A 19,937-nucleotide genomic window follows, 5' to 3' on the forward strand; every position below is an offset into this window, starting at 1 on the left:
TTCTACCGAGGAGCCGTTGATGTTCAGTGGGGAGTGGTCATTCTGTGCCCTCCTGAAGTCAAAAACCATCTCTTTTGTTTTGTTCACATTCAGAGACAGGTTGTTGGCTCTGTACCAGTCCGTTGGTCACTGCACTTCCTCTCTGTAAGCTGACTTGTCGTTCTTGCTGATGAGACCCACCACGGTCATGTCATCAGCGAACTTGATGATGTGGTTCAAGCTGTGTGTTGCAGCACAGTTGTCGGTCAGCAGAGTGAACAGCAGTGGACTGAGCACACAGCCTTGGGGGCCCCCATGCTCAGTGTGATGGTGTTGGAGATGCTGCTCCCGATCCAGACTGACTGAGGTCTCCCAGTCAGGAAGTCTAGGATCTAGTTGCAGAAGGTGTTCAGGCCCAGTAGGCTCAGCTTTCCAATCAGTTTCTGAGGGATGATTGTATTGAATGCTGAACTGAAGTCATGAATAGCATTTGAATGTATGTGTCTTTTTTGTCCAAGTGGGTTAGGGCCAGGTGGAGGGTGATGGCAATGGTGTCATCTGTTGAGCGGGTGGGACGGTCTGCAAACTGCAGGGGGTCCAGTGAGGGGGGCAGCAGGGTCTTGATATGCTTCATGACGAGCCTCTCAAAACACTTCATGATGATGGATGTGAGTGCAATGGGTCGGTCATCATTTAGGCAGGACACTGAAGACTTCTTCAGCACAGGGACGATTGGTGGCTGCCTTGAAGCACGTTGGAATGGTGGCGCTGCTCAGGGAGATGTTGAAGATGTCAGTGAGAACATCTGCTAGCTGGTCTGCACATCCTCTGAGCACTCTACCAGGAATGTTTTCTGGTCCAGCAGCCTTCTGTGGGTTGACTCTGCACATGGTTCTTCTCACATCCGCCACAGCGAGACACAGCATCTGGTCATTTGGAGGAGGGGTGGACTTCCTCACCGCCACATCATTTTCCGCCACAAAATGGGCATAGAAGTTATTCAGTGCATCTGGGAGGGAGGCATCACCTGCACAGTCAGGTGATGTTATCCTGTAATTGGTGATGTCCTGGATGCCCTTCCACGTGTGCCGTGTGTCGCCGCTGTCCTGCAAGTGGCTGTGGATTCGCTGGGTGTGTGCACGCTTTGCCCCTCTGATGACCTGGGACAGTTTGGCCTTTACTGTTGTTAGGGCTGCCTTGTTGCCTGCTCTGAAGGCGGAGTCGTGGGTCCTCAGCAGTGTATGCTGCTAATTACCGTTCTGATCACCAAGAAAGGAGTTAGACCTTGAAAGAATGCTCCCCATAGCAGCCACAGAATAGCACATGATAAGCTGCTATAGAGGTGAAGGAGAATGTGAGGCAGAAAAGAGAAGACAATAGCGTATGGGCAGTCCCACATAATCATCTATCACGATCAGGTCCCATGACACCAGTGGCCCACTTCATTGCAGGGTGTGGAGTGATTAATAATAATTGTGGTAGTGACTCTGTTGTATTCAATGATGGAGCAACCAGTTATAAACTTGAGCATTGAAACCGCAGCCACCAGATCTGTGCAAGATATTAGGTTAGAATGGACAACTTGAAATAGATGTTTCATTTGTCATTTCTACACAATACGCTCCAAGTTATTTTTTTCTAACTGTTCAATTAAGATTATAGCTTCTACCTAAAATCTTTAATTTACACTGGTTGGAAAAGAATGGAGTAGGTGACAATCTAATCAGCTTGAGGATCACAGTGCCTTACTCTTGCAACTAATTCGCTCTTTCAGATGTGACTGATGCCAGAAAATTATCAGATCCACTAGGTTGTATAGAGACATGCCACTCACAAACAAGAGAAAATCTGCAAATGCAGGAAATCCGAGCAACTCAAACAAATTGTTGGAGGAATCCAGCAGGCCAGGCAGCATCTATGGAAAAAAGTACAGGCGATGTTTTGGGCCAAGTCTTGTAAGTCAACACTTCCTATTACTTTCATGTGGCAAAATGTTTTCCACAAATCAAAGCTACTTTCCCAAAATTTTCCTCTATAGCTCAGTGTGCAGTATGCCCACAGCATGCCCAGCACATTGCACACATCACTGCTAAGCCAGATGGGATCCTGACGCAGCCTCTTCTACATTGGTAAGGCCTGATATAGATCGGAGGACCACTTTGTTGAGCACCTCAGCTCCATATGCAAAAAGAAGAATTTCCCAATGGCTATTGATTTTAATTTCAATCCACATCATTCCTGTTCCAACATTTCGGTCCATGCCCTCTCCTGCTCCATGGACACCTCCAGTTCAAAGACATTATGGCCTAGCATGAGTTCAAGTCAGAATTGAAACAATTGCATTAATCAACAGTTGGAAGTTGCCTCATAGAAAGCCCTTCTCCACTTTCAACAAACAATGTACAGCACACTTATACCCCAGATCTGTTCATTTTCAGAACTGTAGCACCTAGAATGTATTGCATTGTCTCATACTTCATTCCAAGATGAAACCACATCTCTCAGCATTAAATTTCTTCCACCATATATCTGCCTATTCTGCCAGCATGTCTGTATCTACTTAGTCAATCGACAATAGGTGCAGGAGTAGGGCATTCGGCCCTTTGAGCCAGCACCACCATTCACTGTGATCATGGCTGATCATCCACAATCAGTACCCTGTTCCTGCCTTCTCCCCACATCCCTTGACTCCACTATCTTTAAGAACTCTATCTAACTCTTTCTTGAAAGCATCCAGAAAGTTGGCCTCCATTGCCTTCTGAGGCAGAGCATTCCACAGATCCACAACTCTCTGGGTGAAAAAGTTACTCCTGAACTCCATTCTAAATGGCCTACCCCTTATTCTTAAATTGTGGCCTCTGGTTCTGGTCTCCCCCAACATCGCGAACATGCTTCCTGCCTCTAGCGTGTCCAATCCCTTAATAATCTTATATGTTTCAATCAGATCCCCCCTCAGCCTTCTAAATTCCAGTGTATACAAGCCCAGTCGCTCCAATCTTTTAATGCATGACAGTCCCGCCATCCCAGGCATTAACCTCGTGAACCTACGCTGCACTCCTTCAATAGCAAGAATGTCCTTCCTCAAATTTGGTGACCAAAACTGCACACATTACTCCAGGTGTGGCCTCACCAGGGCCCTATACAACTGCAGAAGGACCTCCTTGCTCCTATACGCAACTCCCCTTGTTATGAAGGCCAACATGCCATTAGCTTTCTTCACTGACTGCTGTATCTGCATGCTTACTTTCAGTGACTGATGAACAAGGACACCTAGATCTCATTGTACTTCCCCTTGTCCTAACTTGACACCATTCAGGTAGTAATCTGCCTTCCTGTTCTTGCCACCAAAGTGGATAACCTCACATTTATTCACATTAAACTGCATCTGCCCACTCACCCAACCTGTCCAAGTCACCTTGCATTCTCCTAACATCCTCCTCACATTTCACACTGCCACCCAGCTTTGTGTCATCTGCAAATTTGCTAATGTTACTTTTAATCCCTTCATCTAAATCATTAATGTATATTGTGAATAGCTGTGGTCCTAGCACTGAGCCTTGTGATACCCCACTAGTCACTGCCTGCCATTCTGAAAGGAACCCATTAATTCCAACTCTTTGTTTCCTGTCTGCCAACCAATTTTCTATCCATGTCAGTACCCTACCCCCAATACCATGTACTCTAATTTTGCCCACTAATCTCCTATGTAGGACCTTATCAAAGGCTTTCTGAAAGTCCAGGTACACTACATCCACTGGTTCTCCCTTGTCCATTTCCATAGTTACATCCTCAAAAAATTCCAAAAGATTAGTCAAGCGTGATTTCCCCTTTGTAAATCCATGCTGACTCGGACCGATCCTGTTACTGCTATCCAAATGTGCCGCAATTTCATCTTTTATAATTGACTCAAGCATCTTTCCCACCACCAATGTCAGGCTGACTGGTCTATAATTCCCTGTTTCCTCTCTCCCTCCTTTCTTAAAAAGTGGGATAACATTAGTTACCCTCCAATCCACAGGAACTGATCCTGAATCTACAGAACATTGGAAAGTGATTACCAATGCATCCACGATTTCTAGAGCCACCTCCTTAAGTACCCTGGGATGCAGACCATCAGGCCCTGGGGATTTATCAGCCTTCGGTCCCATCAGACTACCCAACATCAATTTCTGCCTTATGAGAATTTCCTTCAGTTCCTCCATTACCCTAGGTCCTCTGGCCACTATCACATATGGGAGATTGTCTGTGTTTTCCCTAGTGAAGACAGATCCAAAGTACCTGTCCCACTTGTTTGCCACTTCCTTGTTCCCCATAATAAATTCACCTGTTTCTGTCTTCAAGGGCTCAACTTTGGTTTTAACTAATTTTTTCCCCTTCACATACCTAAAGAAACTTTTACTGTCCTCCTTTATATTCTTGGCTAGCTTACCTTCATACCTCATCTTTTCTCCCCATATTGCCTTTTTAGTTATCTTCTGTTGCTCTTTAAAAGTTTCCCAATCCTCTGGCTTCCCACTTATCTTTGCTATGTTATACTTCTTCTCTTTTATTTTTAGACTGTCCTTGACTTCCCTTGTCAGCCACGGTCCCCTTAGAATCTTTCTTCCTCTTTGGAATGAACTGATCCTGCACCTTCTGTGCTATTCTCAGAAATACCTGACATTGTTGTTCCACTGTCATCCCTGCTAGGGTATCTTTCCAGTCAACTTTGGCCAGCTCCTCCTTCATGGCTCCATAGTCCCCTTTGCTCAACTGTAATACTGACACTTCCAATTTTCCCTTCTCCCTGTCAAATTGTAGATTAAAACATCATATGGTCACTACCTCCTGATGGCTCCTTTACCTGAGTTCCCTTATCAAATCTGGTTCATTACACAACACTAAATCCAGAATTGCCTTCTCCCTGGTAGGCTCCAGTACAAGCTGCACTAAGAATCCACCTCAGAGGCACTCCACAAACTCCCTTTCTTGGGGTCCAGTACCAACCTGATTTTCCCAGTCTACCTGCATGTTGAAATTCCCCATTACAACCGTAGCATTACCTTTGTGACATGCCAATTTTAACTCTTGATTCAACTTGCACCTTATATCCAGGCGACTGTTTGGGGGCCTGCAGATAACTCCCATTAGGGTCTTTCTGCCCTTACAATTTCTCAGTTCTATCCATATTGACTCTACATCTCCTGATTCCCTGTCACCCCTCGCAAGGGACTGAATTTCATTCCTCACCAACAGAGCCACCCCACCCCCTCTGCCCACCTGTCTGTATACCCTTGAATATTCATTTTCCAGCCCTGGTCCTCTTGCAGCATGTCTCTGTTATTCCTCCAATATCATATTTGCCAATTTCCAACTGAGCCTCAAGCTCATCCACTTTATTTCTTATACTTCGTGCATTCATATATAATATTTTTAATCCATTACTCCCCTCACCTTTCACATCGATTCCTATTGCACTTGGCCATACTGTCCAAACTCTTCCTGACCCTTCTGCCCTGTTAATTTTGTTGTCTTTCTTAACTTTTCTTATTCTCTTTCCCTTTAGCTCCATCCTTATATTTCCAGTTCGTCTTCTCCCTCCCCCCCACTTAGTTTAAACACACCCATGTAGCAATGGCAAACCTGCCTGCCAGAATGCTGGTCCCCTGCCTGTTAAGGTGCAACCTGTCCCTTTTGTACAATTCATCCTTTCCCCAAAACAGATCCCAGTGGTCTAAGAATCTAAATCCCCACTTCCTGCACCAGCTCCTCAGCCACACATTCAGATTGCTTATCTCCCTGTTCCTGCCCTCACCAGCATGAGGAACCGGAAGCAAACTGGAGATAACCACCCTGGAAGTGCTGCTTTTCAGCCTTCTTCCAAGTTCTCTGAAGTCATATTGAAGAATTTCTTTCCTCTTCTTCCCAACATCATTTGTGCTGACATACACTACCGCTTCCAGCTGTTCACCTTCACCCTTGAGGATGCCCTGCAATCGGTCCGTGACGTCCTGAATCCTGGCACCAGGGAGGCAACACACCATCCTTAAATCCCGCCTGTTGCCGCAGAAACCCCTTTCTGTACCTCTCACCATGGAGTCCCCTACTACCACAGCTCTGCCTGATGTCTGTCTCCTTGGCTTTGCTTCAGCGCCAATTTTTGACTCACTGACCTGTCGCCTCTCAGACTGGCAGTGTCTTCTGTCCCGACAGCTTCCAAGAGGGTAAACCTGTTTTCAAGAGATACATCCCCTGGGGTCTCCTGTACTCCAAGCATCCATGCTTTCCTCATTGTCGCCCTTCTCTCTTCCGGTATAGTCGGTGTAACGATCTCGCTGTAGGTCCTGTTCAGAAAACTCTCATTTTCCCGGATGAACCTGAGGTCATTCAGTTGCTTCTCCAGTGGCCCAACACGGTCCTTCAGGAGCTGAACCTGGACACACTTATCACAGTTGTAGCAGCCGGAGGCACCATCAGTGTTCCTGACCTCCCACTTCAGGCAAGCATGACACTGAATCAGATTACCTGTCATCTCTTCACCACCTCTCACCCTCTCCAACTGTGGCGTAGTCTCCTCCCTCAGCCTCCTCGCCGAAGACTGTCGAGCCAAAGACTCGCACTTTTCTCACCAGGCACTTCCCTCGACAAGGCCGCTCCCCTAACTATTACATTCTCTCTCACATTTCACTTCACCTTCAAGTTTTGTGTCATCTTCATATTTGGGAACCACACCCCAATCATTAATGTAAATTAGGAGAAGTAGTGGAACTATTACTGGCTCTGGGAGATTCTGTAATATGAAAACAACCTCTCATTATTACCCTCATGCTTCCTGTTCCCTAACTCATTTTCTATTCATGGCCCTATGATCCCTTTTATTCCTTGGTCTTCAACCTTGCTGACAAAAGTATATGTAGTGCCTATAAATACAGTAATAACCCCACTTCCTGATTGATCATTTCTTCTACCACAGAAATCATCTCTACAAATTACTTGGACTTCGTGTGCTTTTAATAAATCCATGCTGGCTTTCTCTAAACTATATGCATTTGTTCAAATACTAATTGTCCCTATTACTGAGGCTAAACCAACTGGTCTAGGGTTAACTGGTCTATGTTACTGGGTTTATGCCTGCATTTTTTGAATGAGGACTGAGAACGTAATTTTGCATTTTGTTGTGCCATTCTGCAGCAAGATACAGTTTTCAATAATCAGGCAACTGTCCTGAATCTACAGAACTTTGCAAGATAATAGCCAGGGTCTTTGCAACTTTTGCTCTTTCCTCCCTTGCCAGTAACTTGGCACTCAGTTGGACCAGGTGATTTACTCACTGTAAGTGCAGTTATCTTTTTTGTACCTCAACTTTAGCAATTCTTAGCTCATCCAATTACATCTTTCATTGCATCCTTGGTTTAGAATGATGTAAAGTACTTATTTGGTCAAGTCTTCAAAATAAAAAATCAGACAGAAATTTTCCAAATAATTATCCTGGAAAAAGATTCACTAATGTCATCCACTGGCAAAACAGATTGAGAATAATAGAACTGCAGAGACTGGAAATCTGAAAACAAAGTGAAAAAGCTGCAAAAATCAGGTTAGGAAGCATCTGTGAAAAGAGAAACAGTTTGAGAGAATCTTCCTCAGAGTGGAGCTCTGACAGAGAATCATAAATCCAAAAATTGTAATGTTCTTTTTCAACAGATGCTACCTGACCAGCTGAGTTTTGCCAGCATTTCCGAGTTTTGTTTCAAAGCCATCTGAAGTACTTTACGGCATTGAGAAAAACTGGCTAAGGGTGCAATGACAATCTCCTCTTGGATTTTGGAATGGACACCATTTGCTCAATACAAAATGAAAGAAAATATAGCAGGGCCATAATTTGAGAGTGCAATTATAAACCATTTGTTCACTTGAAAGCTCTTTCTGTAAATCATTCTCTGGCTATTCAATTTAAATTCTAAAAATTTCAATAAGCCCCAAAATCTAAATCACGTGGTTCAAAAGCCAAATTAAATCTGCATTCCACTTGTAGGCAAAATATGAGCCAGTTATGCATATGATGGGAACGATCCTGGGTTAGAAATGTGATCATTGTTATATAAGCTTAATGCACAAAGCATGTAATGTGTGTGTGTGTGTTAACCTCCATTTCTGAAGTTTGGTTCTACTCATCTCAATCCTTCAGCACCCAAAGAGTATCTTTTAATGCCCTCAGGACATCCTAGAGATGTGCAATGGAGAGACTACCATTTTACAGGCATATGGATTGGCATTTTGCAAAGACTTCACAAACATCAGTAAAATGAATAACCAGTATATCATTAGTACTAAAGATCAACCTTTTACATCTTTTTCTTTCAGATGCTAACAGGCTCGCTGCACATTTTATACTTCAGTGAAACAGCATTGCAATTTTAATTTCATCCTTTAATGACAATACTTTTCTAACTTACTCATCACAAGTGGTGACATACCTCTGTTTACATTCCTGCTTATCCCTGGGGTTTTGCTCTTCCATTGATGTACCTGTTCTTTGTACTCTCTGCTCTAGCACTGCTACTGGTTGATCAATAGCCTTTCTACACGTCACAGCCCAAGACATTTTGTCAAGTTGCTCATCAGTTTCTGGAAACCAATCTCTGTTCTGAGTGTCAGAGATGTCTTGAGGCCCTTTGCTGCAAGCTGTCTCTTTGCTCATATTGTGCTTCGGACTATTTTCATTTCTTGTTTTGACATCTAAATTTATTTGATCACTTTTAATGTTATCAGACTGAAGTGAATTGTTACTTTCACCAATTTCTTCCCGTGGAATATCATCTTCCACAAATATTTGTCGCTTGACTTTTTCCTAAAACAGAAAATATATATAATGTAAGTTACATTATTTTACAATTTACTTTCAACAATTAAAGCTTAGGATGGAGATCTTTGTATGTTTTTGGATGTAAGCATTGCTGGCAAAATGCCATCTTGCAGTAATATAGATTGTTATTATATGTAATTGCTTACCCTGTGTGTTCTACATACATATTCTACAGGGATGTGCCCTTAGCCCACTGATCGACTCTCTCTACACCCATGACCATGTGGCTCAGCACAGTTTAAATGCCATCTATAAACTTGCTCATAATACAACAATTGTTAGCAGAACTTCAACTGGTAACAAAAGGGTGTACTGGAGCAACAGATACCAATAAGTTGCAATGTTGCAGCATCAACGTCAGCAAGACCAAAAAAGTGATGATGAACTTCAGGTAGGGTAAGACGAGGGAACACAAACCAATCCTAATAGGCAGATCAGAAGTGGAGAGAGTAAGCAATTTCCAAGTTCCTGAGTATCAATATCTCTAAGGGCCTAACCAGGATATAACATATTGATGCAGCTATAAAGAAGGCAAAAGAGCAGCTATATTTCATTAGGAGTTTGAGGAGGATTTGATTTGTCAACAAAAACACTTGAAAACTTCTACAAATGTAACATGGGGAGCATTCTGATTGGCCGCATCACCATCTAGTATGGGGGCTACTGCACAAGATTGAAGTTAAGTTGCAGGAACTTGTAAAATTAGTCAGCTCCAACATAGGTACTAGCCTCCATAGTATCTAAGACATCCAGGAATGGTACCTTAGGAAGGCAGTGCCCATCATTAATGACCCTTACCATTCAGGACATGCCTTCTTCTCATTGTTACAGATGGGAAGGAGGTAGAGAAGCCTGAAGGCATACATTCAGCAATACAGGAACAGCTTCTTCCCCTCTGCCATCTAATTTCTAAATGGATATTGAAACCATGAACACTAACTACTTTTTTTGCACTAATTTTAACTTAACTATTTAATATGCATATATAGTTAGTGTAAATCAGTTTTTTCCTTTACTTATTTATCACGTATTTCATTGGATTGCAAGTTAACAAATTTCACGACATATGCTAGTGATATTAATCCTGATTCTGATGTTATTGATGTGTGCTGCCTTAGCTGGTATAATGGTGCAAAACAGGATAAATTAGCCAATGTATTCACACTTGATCTGCCATAGTTGGATGCATCAGCAAGGGAGATGAGGCTGAGTACAGGGCTACGGTGGGAAACTTTGTCACATGGTGAAAGCACAATCATCTGTAGCTTAATGTGAAAAAGACTAAGGAGCTGGTGGTGGACCTGAGGAGGGCTAAGGCACCAGTGACCCCTGTTTTCATCTAAGGGGTCAGTGTGGACATAGTGGAGGATTACAAATACCTGGCGATACGAATGGACAACAAACTGGACTGGTCAAAGAACACTGAGGCTGTCTACAAGAAGGGTCAGAGCTGTCTCTACTTCCTGAGGAGAATGAGGTCCTTTAACATCTGCCAGACGATGCTGAGGATGTTCTATGAGGCTGTGGTGGCCAGTGCTATCATGTTTGCTGTTGTGTGCTGAGGCAGCAGGCTGAGGGTAGCAGACACCAACAGAATCAACAAACTCATTCGTAAGGCTAGTGATGATGTGGGGGTGGAACTGGACTCTCTGACGGTGGTGTCTGAAAAGAGGATGCTGTCCAAGTTGCATGCCATCTTGGACAATGACTCTCATCCACTCCATAATGTACTGGTTAGGCACAGGAGTACATTCAGCCAGGGACTCATTCCACTGAGATGTAACACTGAGTGTCATAGGAAGACATTCCTACCTGTGGCCATCAAATTTTACAACTCCTCCCTCAGAGTGGCAGCCACCCCGAGCCAATAGGCTGGTCCTGAACTTATTTCCACTTGGCATGATTAACTTAATATTATTTAATTATTTATGGTTTTATATTGCTATATTTCTTCACTATTCTTGGTTGGTGCGGCTGTAACAAAACCCAATTTCCCTCAGGATCAATAAAGTATGTCTGTCTGTCAGTATACAATACTAAAAGCACAGAGTGGTTCAGGTTTGTTTCAATACCAAAATAATACTTCAAGAATTGCTGTCATGGTTCAAACTAAGAATGAAAAGTTGGGGTTACTGTCGAGGAAAGGCAAAAAGCCTTTAACCTTGCACATCAGCATCATTCTAAGTGTTCAAACAAAAGAGGAGAGCAAATCTTTATATTGTAAATTATTTTCAAAATAGAATTGAGAATAAAGGTTTGCTTCAAAGTAAGAAGGTAAGGGAAAGCAATTAGGTAACTATTACCCATATATTGTATATTATTATATCAAAATAGACTGCAAATCAAAAAATGTATATTATAATCAAAATAAATTTCTTCATAGAAAAACTACTAGAGTATAAGGATTTAGACTAACTAAATAAGTGCCACACCATTAACTGCTGATCCTGGTGTTGATGCTTGTATTCTTTAACAAAACTGGATGATTTGAATGTTGGAATAACAGAACCTCCTTCTATGTATCCAGTTACTCCTTGACAGATATCTAATTTTTTTTGTGCTGGAGTAAAATCCTGAATTGTTTCATATCTTTTCCATCCATTTGTTTTTGTAATGTCCACATACTGTTCATTCAAGCATTGCTGTTCTCTGCAGTGTTTAATTGAAGCATCTTCTTTCACCGTCTGTTTCATTCCCTTTAGTGAAGAGTCACAAAACCAAAAGTTTGGATGTTCAAGTGCACTTGGTGCTGTAGTTGTGTGGTATACATCCACGTTGCTAGTGGTGTTGGTCAGCTGGTTTAGGGACAATTAATGAAGAACAAAATTAAGTAAAATAATATAAAAATATTTTCAAAATGGTTAATTAATACAGAAGCTGCAGCAGGGCTCCACGTGGCTGCTTATTACAAGTAGCCCCAGGTTACAACAACATTCTGTTCCTGAGAACTATTCATAAGTTGGTAAATGAACAATAAGTGCGTGGGAGAGAATCATAGATCAGCTGTAAAGGGAGAGTGAGCAGGCATGGAAAGAGCGGCTGTCAGCCAGTCTCACTGTCTGTATGTGAGCAACTGGGTCTGCTCAGTGGTCCCAGCTCTGCTTGACCCAGGCCACCAATGTTTCAGCTCAGAAGAAGGTGGAGCTGAGTATTATTCAACCATCACAGAACTTGGAATCTCAGAATAATTTCTGCAACCCTGACATAGATTGCCGAGGTTTATTTATGTTGGTGTGGTGGGATTCAACTGTGGTCCCTGCAACTGGTAGAGATTAGGCAAGATGGGAGTGAAGTAACTGTGATGATTCTTGTTCCCCTTAATCACAGAGAATAGCCACTTAGACTATAATGTCCATTAAGGAGTGTTTTTAGCACATGGAATCGTGATTTCTTATCCTTTATCTTCAAGTGTAAAAGGGAAATATTCCTTACATTCAAACACAAAATGCTGGCAGAACTCAGCAGGCCAGACAGCATCAATGGGAGGAGGTAGTGACGATGTTTCGGGCTGAAACCCTTCATCAACTCCTTCATCACTACCTCCTCCCATAGATGCTGTCTGGCCTGCTGAGTTCTGCCAGCATTTTGTGTTTTTATTTATTTCCAGCATCTACAGATTCACTTGTATTCCTTACATTCAGATGTTTTTAATACACAAGATCCTGTGATCCATTAATTTCAATATTTAGCTCAAACCTACAAACCCTCCCTTACCATTTATATTTTTTATTGCACTTTCCTTGCCCTTTATTTTAGCACACCCTCCCTAACATCCTGTGCCTCTTTAGTTCTCTCTCTTCCTTAATATCTTTTGGACATTTGTTTCAATGTCTTTTAGAGCTCAAGATATTTTTCCCCCTATGGAGAGCATTCAGAACATTCTATTAAACCCGAAGACCTACAATAGCATGAGAGGGGAACTGGCCGAAGTTGACTGGAAAGAGACATATACAGGAAGGACAGCAGAGCAGCAATGGCTGGAGTTTCTGTGAAAAATGAGGGAAGTGCAAGACAGATATATTCCAAGTAAGAAGAAATTTTCAAAGGGAACCATGGCTGTCAAGTGAAGTCAGAGCTAAGGTAAAAGCAAAAGAGAAGGCATACAAGGAAGCCAGAGCTAGTGGGAAGATAAGAGGATTGGGGAACTTTGAAAAACTTGCAGAAAGAAACTAAGAAGGTCATTTGGAAGAAAAGATTCAGTATGAGAGGAAGCTGGCAGCTAATATGAAAGAAGATACTAAAAGCTTTTTTAAGTATATAAAGTGTAAAAGAGAGTCGAGGGTAGATATAGGATCAATACAAAGTGACGCTAGAGATATTGTGATGAGAGATGCAGAGATGGCAGGGGAACCGAGTGCGTATTTTGCATCAGATTTCACAGTGGAAGATGTCTGCAGTATACCGGACATTCAAGAGTGTCAGGAAAGTGAAATTTGTGCAGTGAAAATTACAACTGAGAAGGTGCTCAGGAAACTTAATGGTTTGAGGGTGGATAAATCTCCTGAACCTGATGGAATGCACTCTTGGGCTCTGAAGGAAGTAGCTGGAGAGATTGGGAGGCATTAATGATGATCTTTCAAGAATCGATACCAGATGAGTGGAAAATTGCAAATGTTGCTCCACTATTTAAGAAGGATGGGAGGCAGCAGAAAGGAAACTATAGATCTGTTAGCCTGACATCAGTGGCTGGAAAGTTGTTGGAATCAATGAATCAATAGTCAGGAATGAGTTAACAGAGTAACTGAGGCACATGACAAGATAGGCCAAAGCCAGCATGGTTTCCTGAAAGGAAAACCCTGCCTGACAAACCGACTGCAATTCTTTGAGGAAATTACAAGCAGGGTAGACAAAGGAGATGCAATAGACGTGGTATACTTGGATTTTCAGAAGGCCTTTGACAAGGTGCCGCACATGAGGCTTCTTAGCAAGAAAAGAGCCCATGGAATTACAAGGAAGTTACTAGTATGGGTGGAGCATTGGCTGGTCAGCAAAAATCAGACAGTGGGAATAAAAGGATCCTATTCTAGCTGGCTGCTGGTTACCAGTGGAGTTCCACAGGAGTTGGTGTTGGGACCACTGCTTTTTATGATGTATGTCAATGATTTGGTCTACAGTATTATTGGATCTGTGGCTAAATTTGCCGATGATACAAAGATAGGTGGAGAAGCAGGTAGTGTTGAGGAAACAGAGAGCCTGCAGAGATACTTAGATAGTTTAGGGGAATGGGCAAAGAAGCGGCCAATGGAATACGATGTTGGAAAGTGTATGGTCATGTACTTTGGTGGAAGAAATAAACGGGCAGACTATTTTTTAGATGGGGAGAGAATTCAAAAGGGAGAGAATTCAAAATGGAGAGATGCAAAGGGTTTTTGGAGTCCTTGTGCTAGATACCCTATAAGTTAATCTCCAGATTAAGTCGGTTGTGAAGAAGGCAAAAGAGCAGGGATGTGATGTTGTGGCTCTATAAGGCACTCGCGAGACCACACTTGTATTGTGTGCAGTTTTGGGCTCCTTATTTTAGAAAGGATATACTGCCATTGGAGAGGGTTCAGAGAAGATTCACAAGAATGATTCCAGGAATGAAAGGGGTACCGTATGAGGAACGTCAGGCAGCTCTTGGGCTGTATTCCCTGGAGTCCAGGAGAATGGTGGGGGGGGGGGGGGGGTTCACAGAAACATTCCAAATGTTAAAAGGCCTTAACAGATTAGATACGGCAAAGTTATTTCCCATGGTAGGGGATTCTAGGACAAGGGTGCATGACTTCAGGATTGAAGGACATCCATTTAGAACTGAGATGTGGAGAAATTACTTTAGTCAGAGGGTGGTAAATCTGTGGAACTTGTTGCCACGAACGGCTGTGGAGGCCTAGTCATTGCCCGTATTTAAGGCAGAGATAGATAGGTTCTTGATTAGCCAGAGCATCAAAGGGTATAAGGTGAAGGCAGTGGGGGTGGGGATGACTGGAAGAATTGGATCAGCCCATGACTGAATGGTGGAGCAGACTTGATGGGCCGAATGGCCCACTTCTGCTTTTACATCTTATGGTTTTATAAACACAAAGCACATATTTAAAAAAGAGAAGATATCATTATATAATTCTTAAATATTTAAACACCTCTTGATGCTTTTCTAACGTCTCTATCTTATGCAGAAATTCTTTTGCAAATTTCCAGTAATTTCTCAGGCTGATATCCTTCGGATTTGAAGTAATTATGCCTTCTTTTGACTGGGAATTCTCCACCAGACTGTTCGATAGTTTCTCAGCTTAGAAAGAGTCAACAGCAAATACAAGAATGAGCATGAAATTGAAAAATCCAATAATAAAAGTTCCAATTCCAGTTAATATCTGCATTATCCGACAGTTAATATACAGTTTCACAGGCACTCACAGCTTATTTTGAATTTGGAATAGAATTAATATTAATATTTACTGCCCAAACCTATTATATTCAATTAAGTAGCAGTAGGCTTTTTCCTTCCATTTCTGCAGATCTTATGGTGATAGAAATCCTACTAAGAGAAGAATTCTGGGATTAGCAACTAATTAAGGCATGGTGACATACTCTCAGTGGTCACTTTATGAGGTACACCTTTACACATGCTCGTTAATGCAAATATCTTATTAGCTAATCATGTGACAGCAATTCAATGCATAACATTATGCAGACATGGTCAAGAAGTTCAGTTGTTCAGGCAAAACATCAGAATGGGGAAGAAATGTGATATAAGTTACTTTGGCAATGGAAAGATTGTTGGTGCCAGATGGAGAGGTTTGAGTGTCTTAGAAATAGCTGATCTCCTAGGATTTCACATACAACAGTCTCCAGAGTTTATAGAGAATGGTGAGAGATACAAAAATCATCCTGTGAGCAGCAGTTCTGTGGACGAAAAAGCCTTGTGAATAGAGAGGTCGGAGGAGAATGGGCAGAATATTTCAAGCTGATAGGAAGGCAAATGTAACTCAAATAACCACAAATTACAACAGTGGTGTGCAGAAAATAGTAAATATACACTTAGTGGCCACTTTAGAAGGTACAGGAGGTACCTGATAAAGTGCCTGCTGAGTGTATGTCCATATCAGCATGGTGTGTGAGTTGGAGAGGAACTTGGTTATGGTAATTCAGCAAAGAAAAATGCTCTTCAGCCCACCATGTCCATCTGACTATCAAATACTCATTACACTGAATGTTAAAATCGTATCAGCCATGATCTTATATTGAAGCCATCTTGAAGATCCCAGTGACTGACTCCTTCTATTTGTATAACAAAATTAAGTAACAGATGGCTCTACTCTAAATATGCCTCTGCTCACTGTCTCAGACTGTAAAATAAAATTGGCATTCAGTCTGTTATTAATGGATGAGAACTTCACTTCCATTCAAAGCTTAGCAACTTTTTTGTATCACACTATTGAAAACGGTACAGAAAATTTATTTTATTTAAGGATATGGTACATAATAGGTCCTTCTGGCCTATGAGCTACACCACTCAGCAACCCGCTTATTTAACCCTAGCCTCATCACAGGACAAATTACAATGACCAACTTACCTTTTAATCGGCATGTTTTGGGACTGTGGGAGCTCTCTGAGGAAACACAGGGAGAACGTACAAACTCCTTATAGATGAAGCTGGAATTGAATGCTGAACTCCACAACACCCGGAGGTAGTAGTGTTGCATTATCTACTATGCAACCATCGTGCCCCACTGCTGTACATGACTCTATAAGTGTATAAATTGTTTTGAGTGTGTAAGGGGAGGATGCTTTGGAATATATGTGAATCTAATACATCCTCAAAGCAGCAACAGTTGTTCTCTTCAGGGATATTGGCCCTGGAGTTACTATTGCTATCTACATATTTCAACAATAACTAGTACGTGGAAATTTAATCTCCGCAGGCATTGAGTTTCTGAAGTCTAGATAAGATCTGACTCCCTGTAAATCCTGGTTGGGTAATTTCTTCAAAAATGAATTCTTTTGATCTTTCTACAAAGGGTGTCTGTGCGATTTGCAGGTCTCTGTTGCATCCCCTTGTCATCCCAAAGAGTGATACATTTAGATAAATCTCATTTGTGAATCAATCAGAACAGTTAGGAGGTGCAAGGAAAGTGTAATCTGATGTGAGCAGTGTCCAGAGTAACTTGTTAGCCTGATGAAAGGTTTGCAACGACCTGCATAGGAATTCAAGTTTTGTGCAACTGGCCTTTTAATAAGTCTTGCACCAAAAACAGATATTAGAAAACTGTGTTATTTCATGAGTAAACAATAGCCGATACTTTTCCAAACCAGAGTAATTAAAAATCTTGTTTCTGAATAACTTAGGAGGCTGATCTTAATTTCTAAAGCTTCACACAAGCCAAAAGCACTTGCAAGTGGAAAATCTTACCAAATAAGAGTGGAGATATATTACAAAGGTGGTGATACATACTGAAACTATTATGCAAAATGGCCCCATTTAACACTAATGTACAAACTTTGTAATTTCCAACACAACAAAATTCATTTATTTTGAAGTTTTGTGAAGGAATTTCAAGCTTATGATATCTTGGATCTTGCGAAACTCTGACCAAACTCATTTAACTAAATGGATGCTTTCCTATGGAGGAAACACATAACAACATTATGTGTATGTTGTTTTGTGTAGCTGCGTAAATATTTTTGGAAGCTATTGAGCATCTTAACAATAAACACAAGAGATTCTGGTGGCCTGGCGTTTCGGCATCTCCAGATGCAGCCTGGAAGACATGTTGCTTTGGGGTGCTGCCCTGTGGATTTCTCACTGATGTCACTGGCTGAAGTGTCGTGAGTGTTTGAAATATTGACAGAGTGGGCAGTGTGCGCAGCTGGAGCAATTTGTCTCTCTTTTGATTGGGGAGGGAGAGACTGTTTGAGATGTTGAAGTGTTGGATGGACAGAAGTTTCTTATGGACTCCAGATCATGGCCTCTGGGGGCTTTGCTATTGCTTGTATTGGGGTGGTGGGGGCTAATGTTTTTACTGGAGCCAGTCAGGGGAGGGGAAGGAGAGACTTGGTGGTTGTAAATTTTTTTGTCATTTATTCTTTGAGGTTTTTCTTCTGTTTTGTGGATGTCTGTGAAGAGTAAGATTTCAGGTTGTATACTGTATACATTCTGATGTTAAACTGAATCACTGAAGAAACAGGAACCTGATTATTCACTTACTTATGAGCTGGCAACTCTGTAGAACAAAAGTTGCTGCTTTTCTCTGCTCTTCATCCTGGGATTCAGCCACTATTTGGATCATTAGTGGAAGCCCATTGCTCTTCAGTAATTGATACTGATGTGCCTCTGAAAAATATACCATAAAACTATTCCTTTCTATTCTAAGTTAGACACTGTTAAACTTCAGATTTGGTTGTCCAAAATAATCAGATACACACGGCACAAATCTCTCCACTGTATGTCATTAAACTTGGAAAAAGATTTACAGACAAAAAAAAATAAACTGTCTTGCAATGATTTTAAACTGAAACAATTACAATTATTATTTCAATTATTTAATCAACCGTTGAAGCCAGCCTCAGAGAAGTGTTATCCCTCATCATTTATTTCTTGGTTTCATTATCTGTTGTTTTTCCTTCTCACTCATTTTTACAATAATTCTACTTCAATATTTTCTTAAGTTTTCTTCAGTTCTGATGACTACTTATACCAGTCCTGATGAAAGGCCTTGTCTTGAAATGTCAACTGCTTATTCCTATCCATAGATGTTGCTCTTCCTGCTGCATTCCTCCAGCACGTTGTGAGTATTGCTCTAGATCTCCAGCACCTGCAGTACTTCTTGTGGCTATCTTATCTGTATTTTTATGGGCATTTTGTTCAAACTGCTTCACCTTTGTTTTGGCTGAAAATGTTTTTTTTTCCAATATAGGATATAATACAACTAATTTATAAAATGCTTATAAGAACTGTATATTGAGAAAATTTTAGACCGTAATATTTAACTGTTGATGCCAAACTTCTTTACAATTTGCTACTGTGATTGGCATGTTTCTTTTTCCCTTGTATAATTCAATTTGATGAATCATTCTAAATATTTAGTTTAGTAGACATTAATCATGTCTAAGGGTCATGTCACTTGAGCAGAAGAATATTAGCTTTATCTCCTTGCTTGAAGTAGCAAGTGAGAGAGCAAAGTCTGTAGGGCGAGAACTATTTGAAAATTACAAGTCTGGTCGGAGTGACTCATTGTGTGAAGTAGTGAGTGAGAGTAATATCTCGCAGGGAAGGGGCTGTTTCAAAACTGCAAGTTCAGTTGAGAGCAGGACATTGTTTGAAGTTGTGAGTGAGTCTTACTTGAGCCAATAAAAAGAAAGGAGGAATAAGCAGAACGGTCATTGGGTAGTGTTAGACTGGTCTGGCATTAGCTCAAGACGCTTAAGCAAGAACAGGTTGGGCAAGCACAGAGGTAGGCTCTAAGTGAGTTTTTTTCTGTTAGCAGATGTTTAGTGTGCTCAGAATAGGTCCAGATTTTGTGGTATGTTCCTTGTGTGTGATGTGGGAACTTTGGGAGCCCTCCGGCCTCTGCACAAAATGCACCGAGCTTCAGCTTGATGACCTTCAGCTAATACGGGAGAATGAGGTGATAAATAGGGAGGTGGTAACCCCAGAGTTGCAGGAGACAGGTAGCTGGGTGACTGCTGGGAGAGAGAAAGAGAATAAGCAGCCAGTTTAGAGTATCCCTGTGGCCATTTAACTCAATAGTAAGTATACCACTTTGGATACTGTTGGTGGGGGGGGGAGAGGGAGCGGGGGGAATCTACCAGGGAGAAGTATCAGTGAGCAGGTCTCTATGAGATGGCATCTTGTCTTTCACGTGCCAGGGACAGGGATGGCTCGGCTTGGGTCCACAGCATTCTAAAGGGACAGCATGAGCTGCCAGAAATTGTAGTATATATTGGTACCAATGACATAGGTAGGAAATGGGAGATCAGTCAGCGGGAGACGCTCATGGAGTGAGTACTGTTTTGGATTCGCTCCATAACCTTTACTTTTTTTTTAACCTTTGATCACCCTTATTCAGCTTATTTTTACCTATACCGAAAGTTTCTTTGTTAATTTTTTTTTTGAACTTACTGCCAAGAGTTTGTTGTGAA

The 19,937-nt window shown here is 41.6% G+C and overlaps 1 protein-coding gene across 1 annotated transcript in view; it reads right to left on the minus strand.

Moving 5' to 3' along the window:
* Positions 1-19,937, minus strand: part of terb1 (telomere repeat binding bouquet formation protein 1) — a 162,200-nt gene that overhangs the window by 44,275 nt on the left and 97,988 nt on the right. Inside the window, exons 11-13 of the mRNA XM_059992441.1 lie at positions 18,004-18,129; positions 14,938-15,086; positions 8,746-8,806 (exon numbers count right to left, since the gene is read on the minus strand). Coding sequence (XP_059848424.1) covers positions 8,746-8,806; positions 14,938-15,086; positions 18,004-18,129 — 336 coding nt within the window. The remainder of the gene's footprint in view (positions 1-8,745; positions 8,807-14,937; positions 15,087-18,003; positions 18,130-19,937) is intronic.

Source organism: Hypanus sabinus, chromosome 17 (genome assembly GCF_030144855.1).
Source record: "Hypanus sabinus isolate sHypSab1 chromosome 17, sHypSab1.hap1, whole genome shotgun sequence".
Taxonomy (NCBI): Eukaryota; Metazoa; Chordata; class Chondrichthyes; order Myliobatiformes; family Dasyatidae; genus Hypanus; species Hypanus sabinus.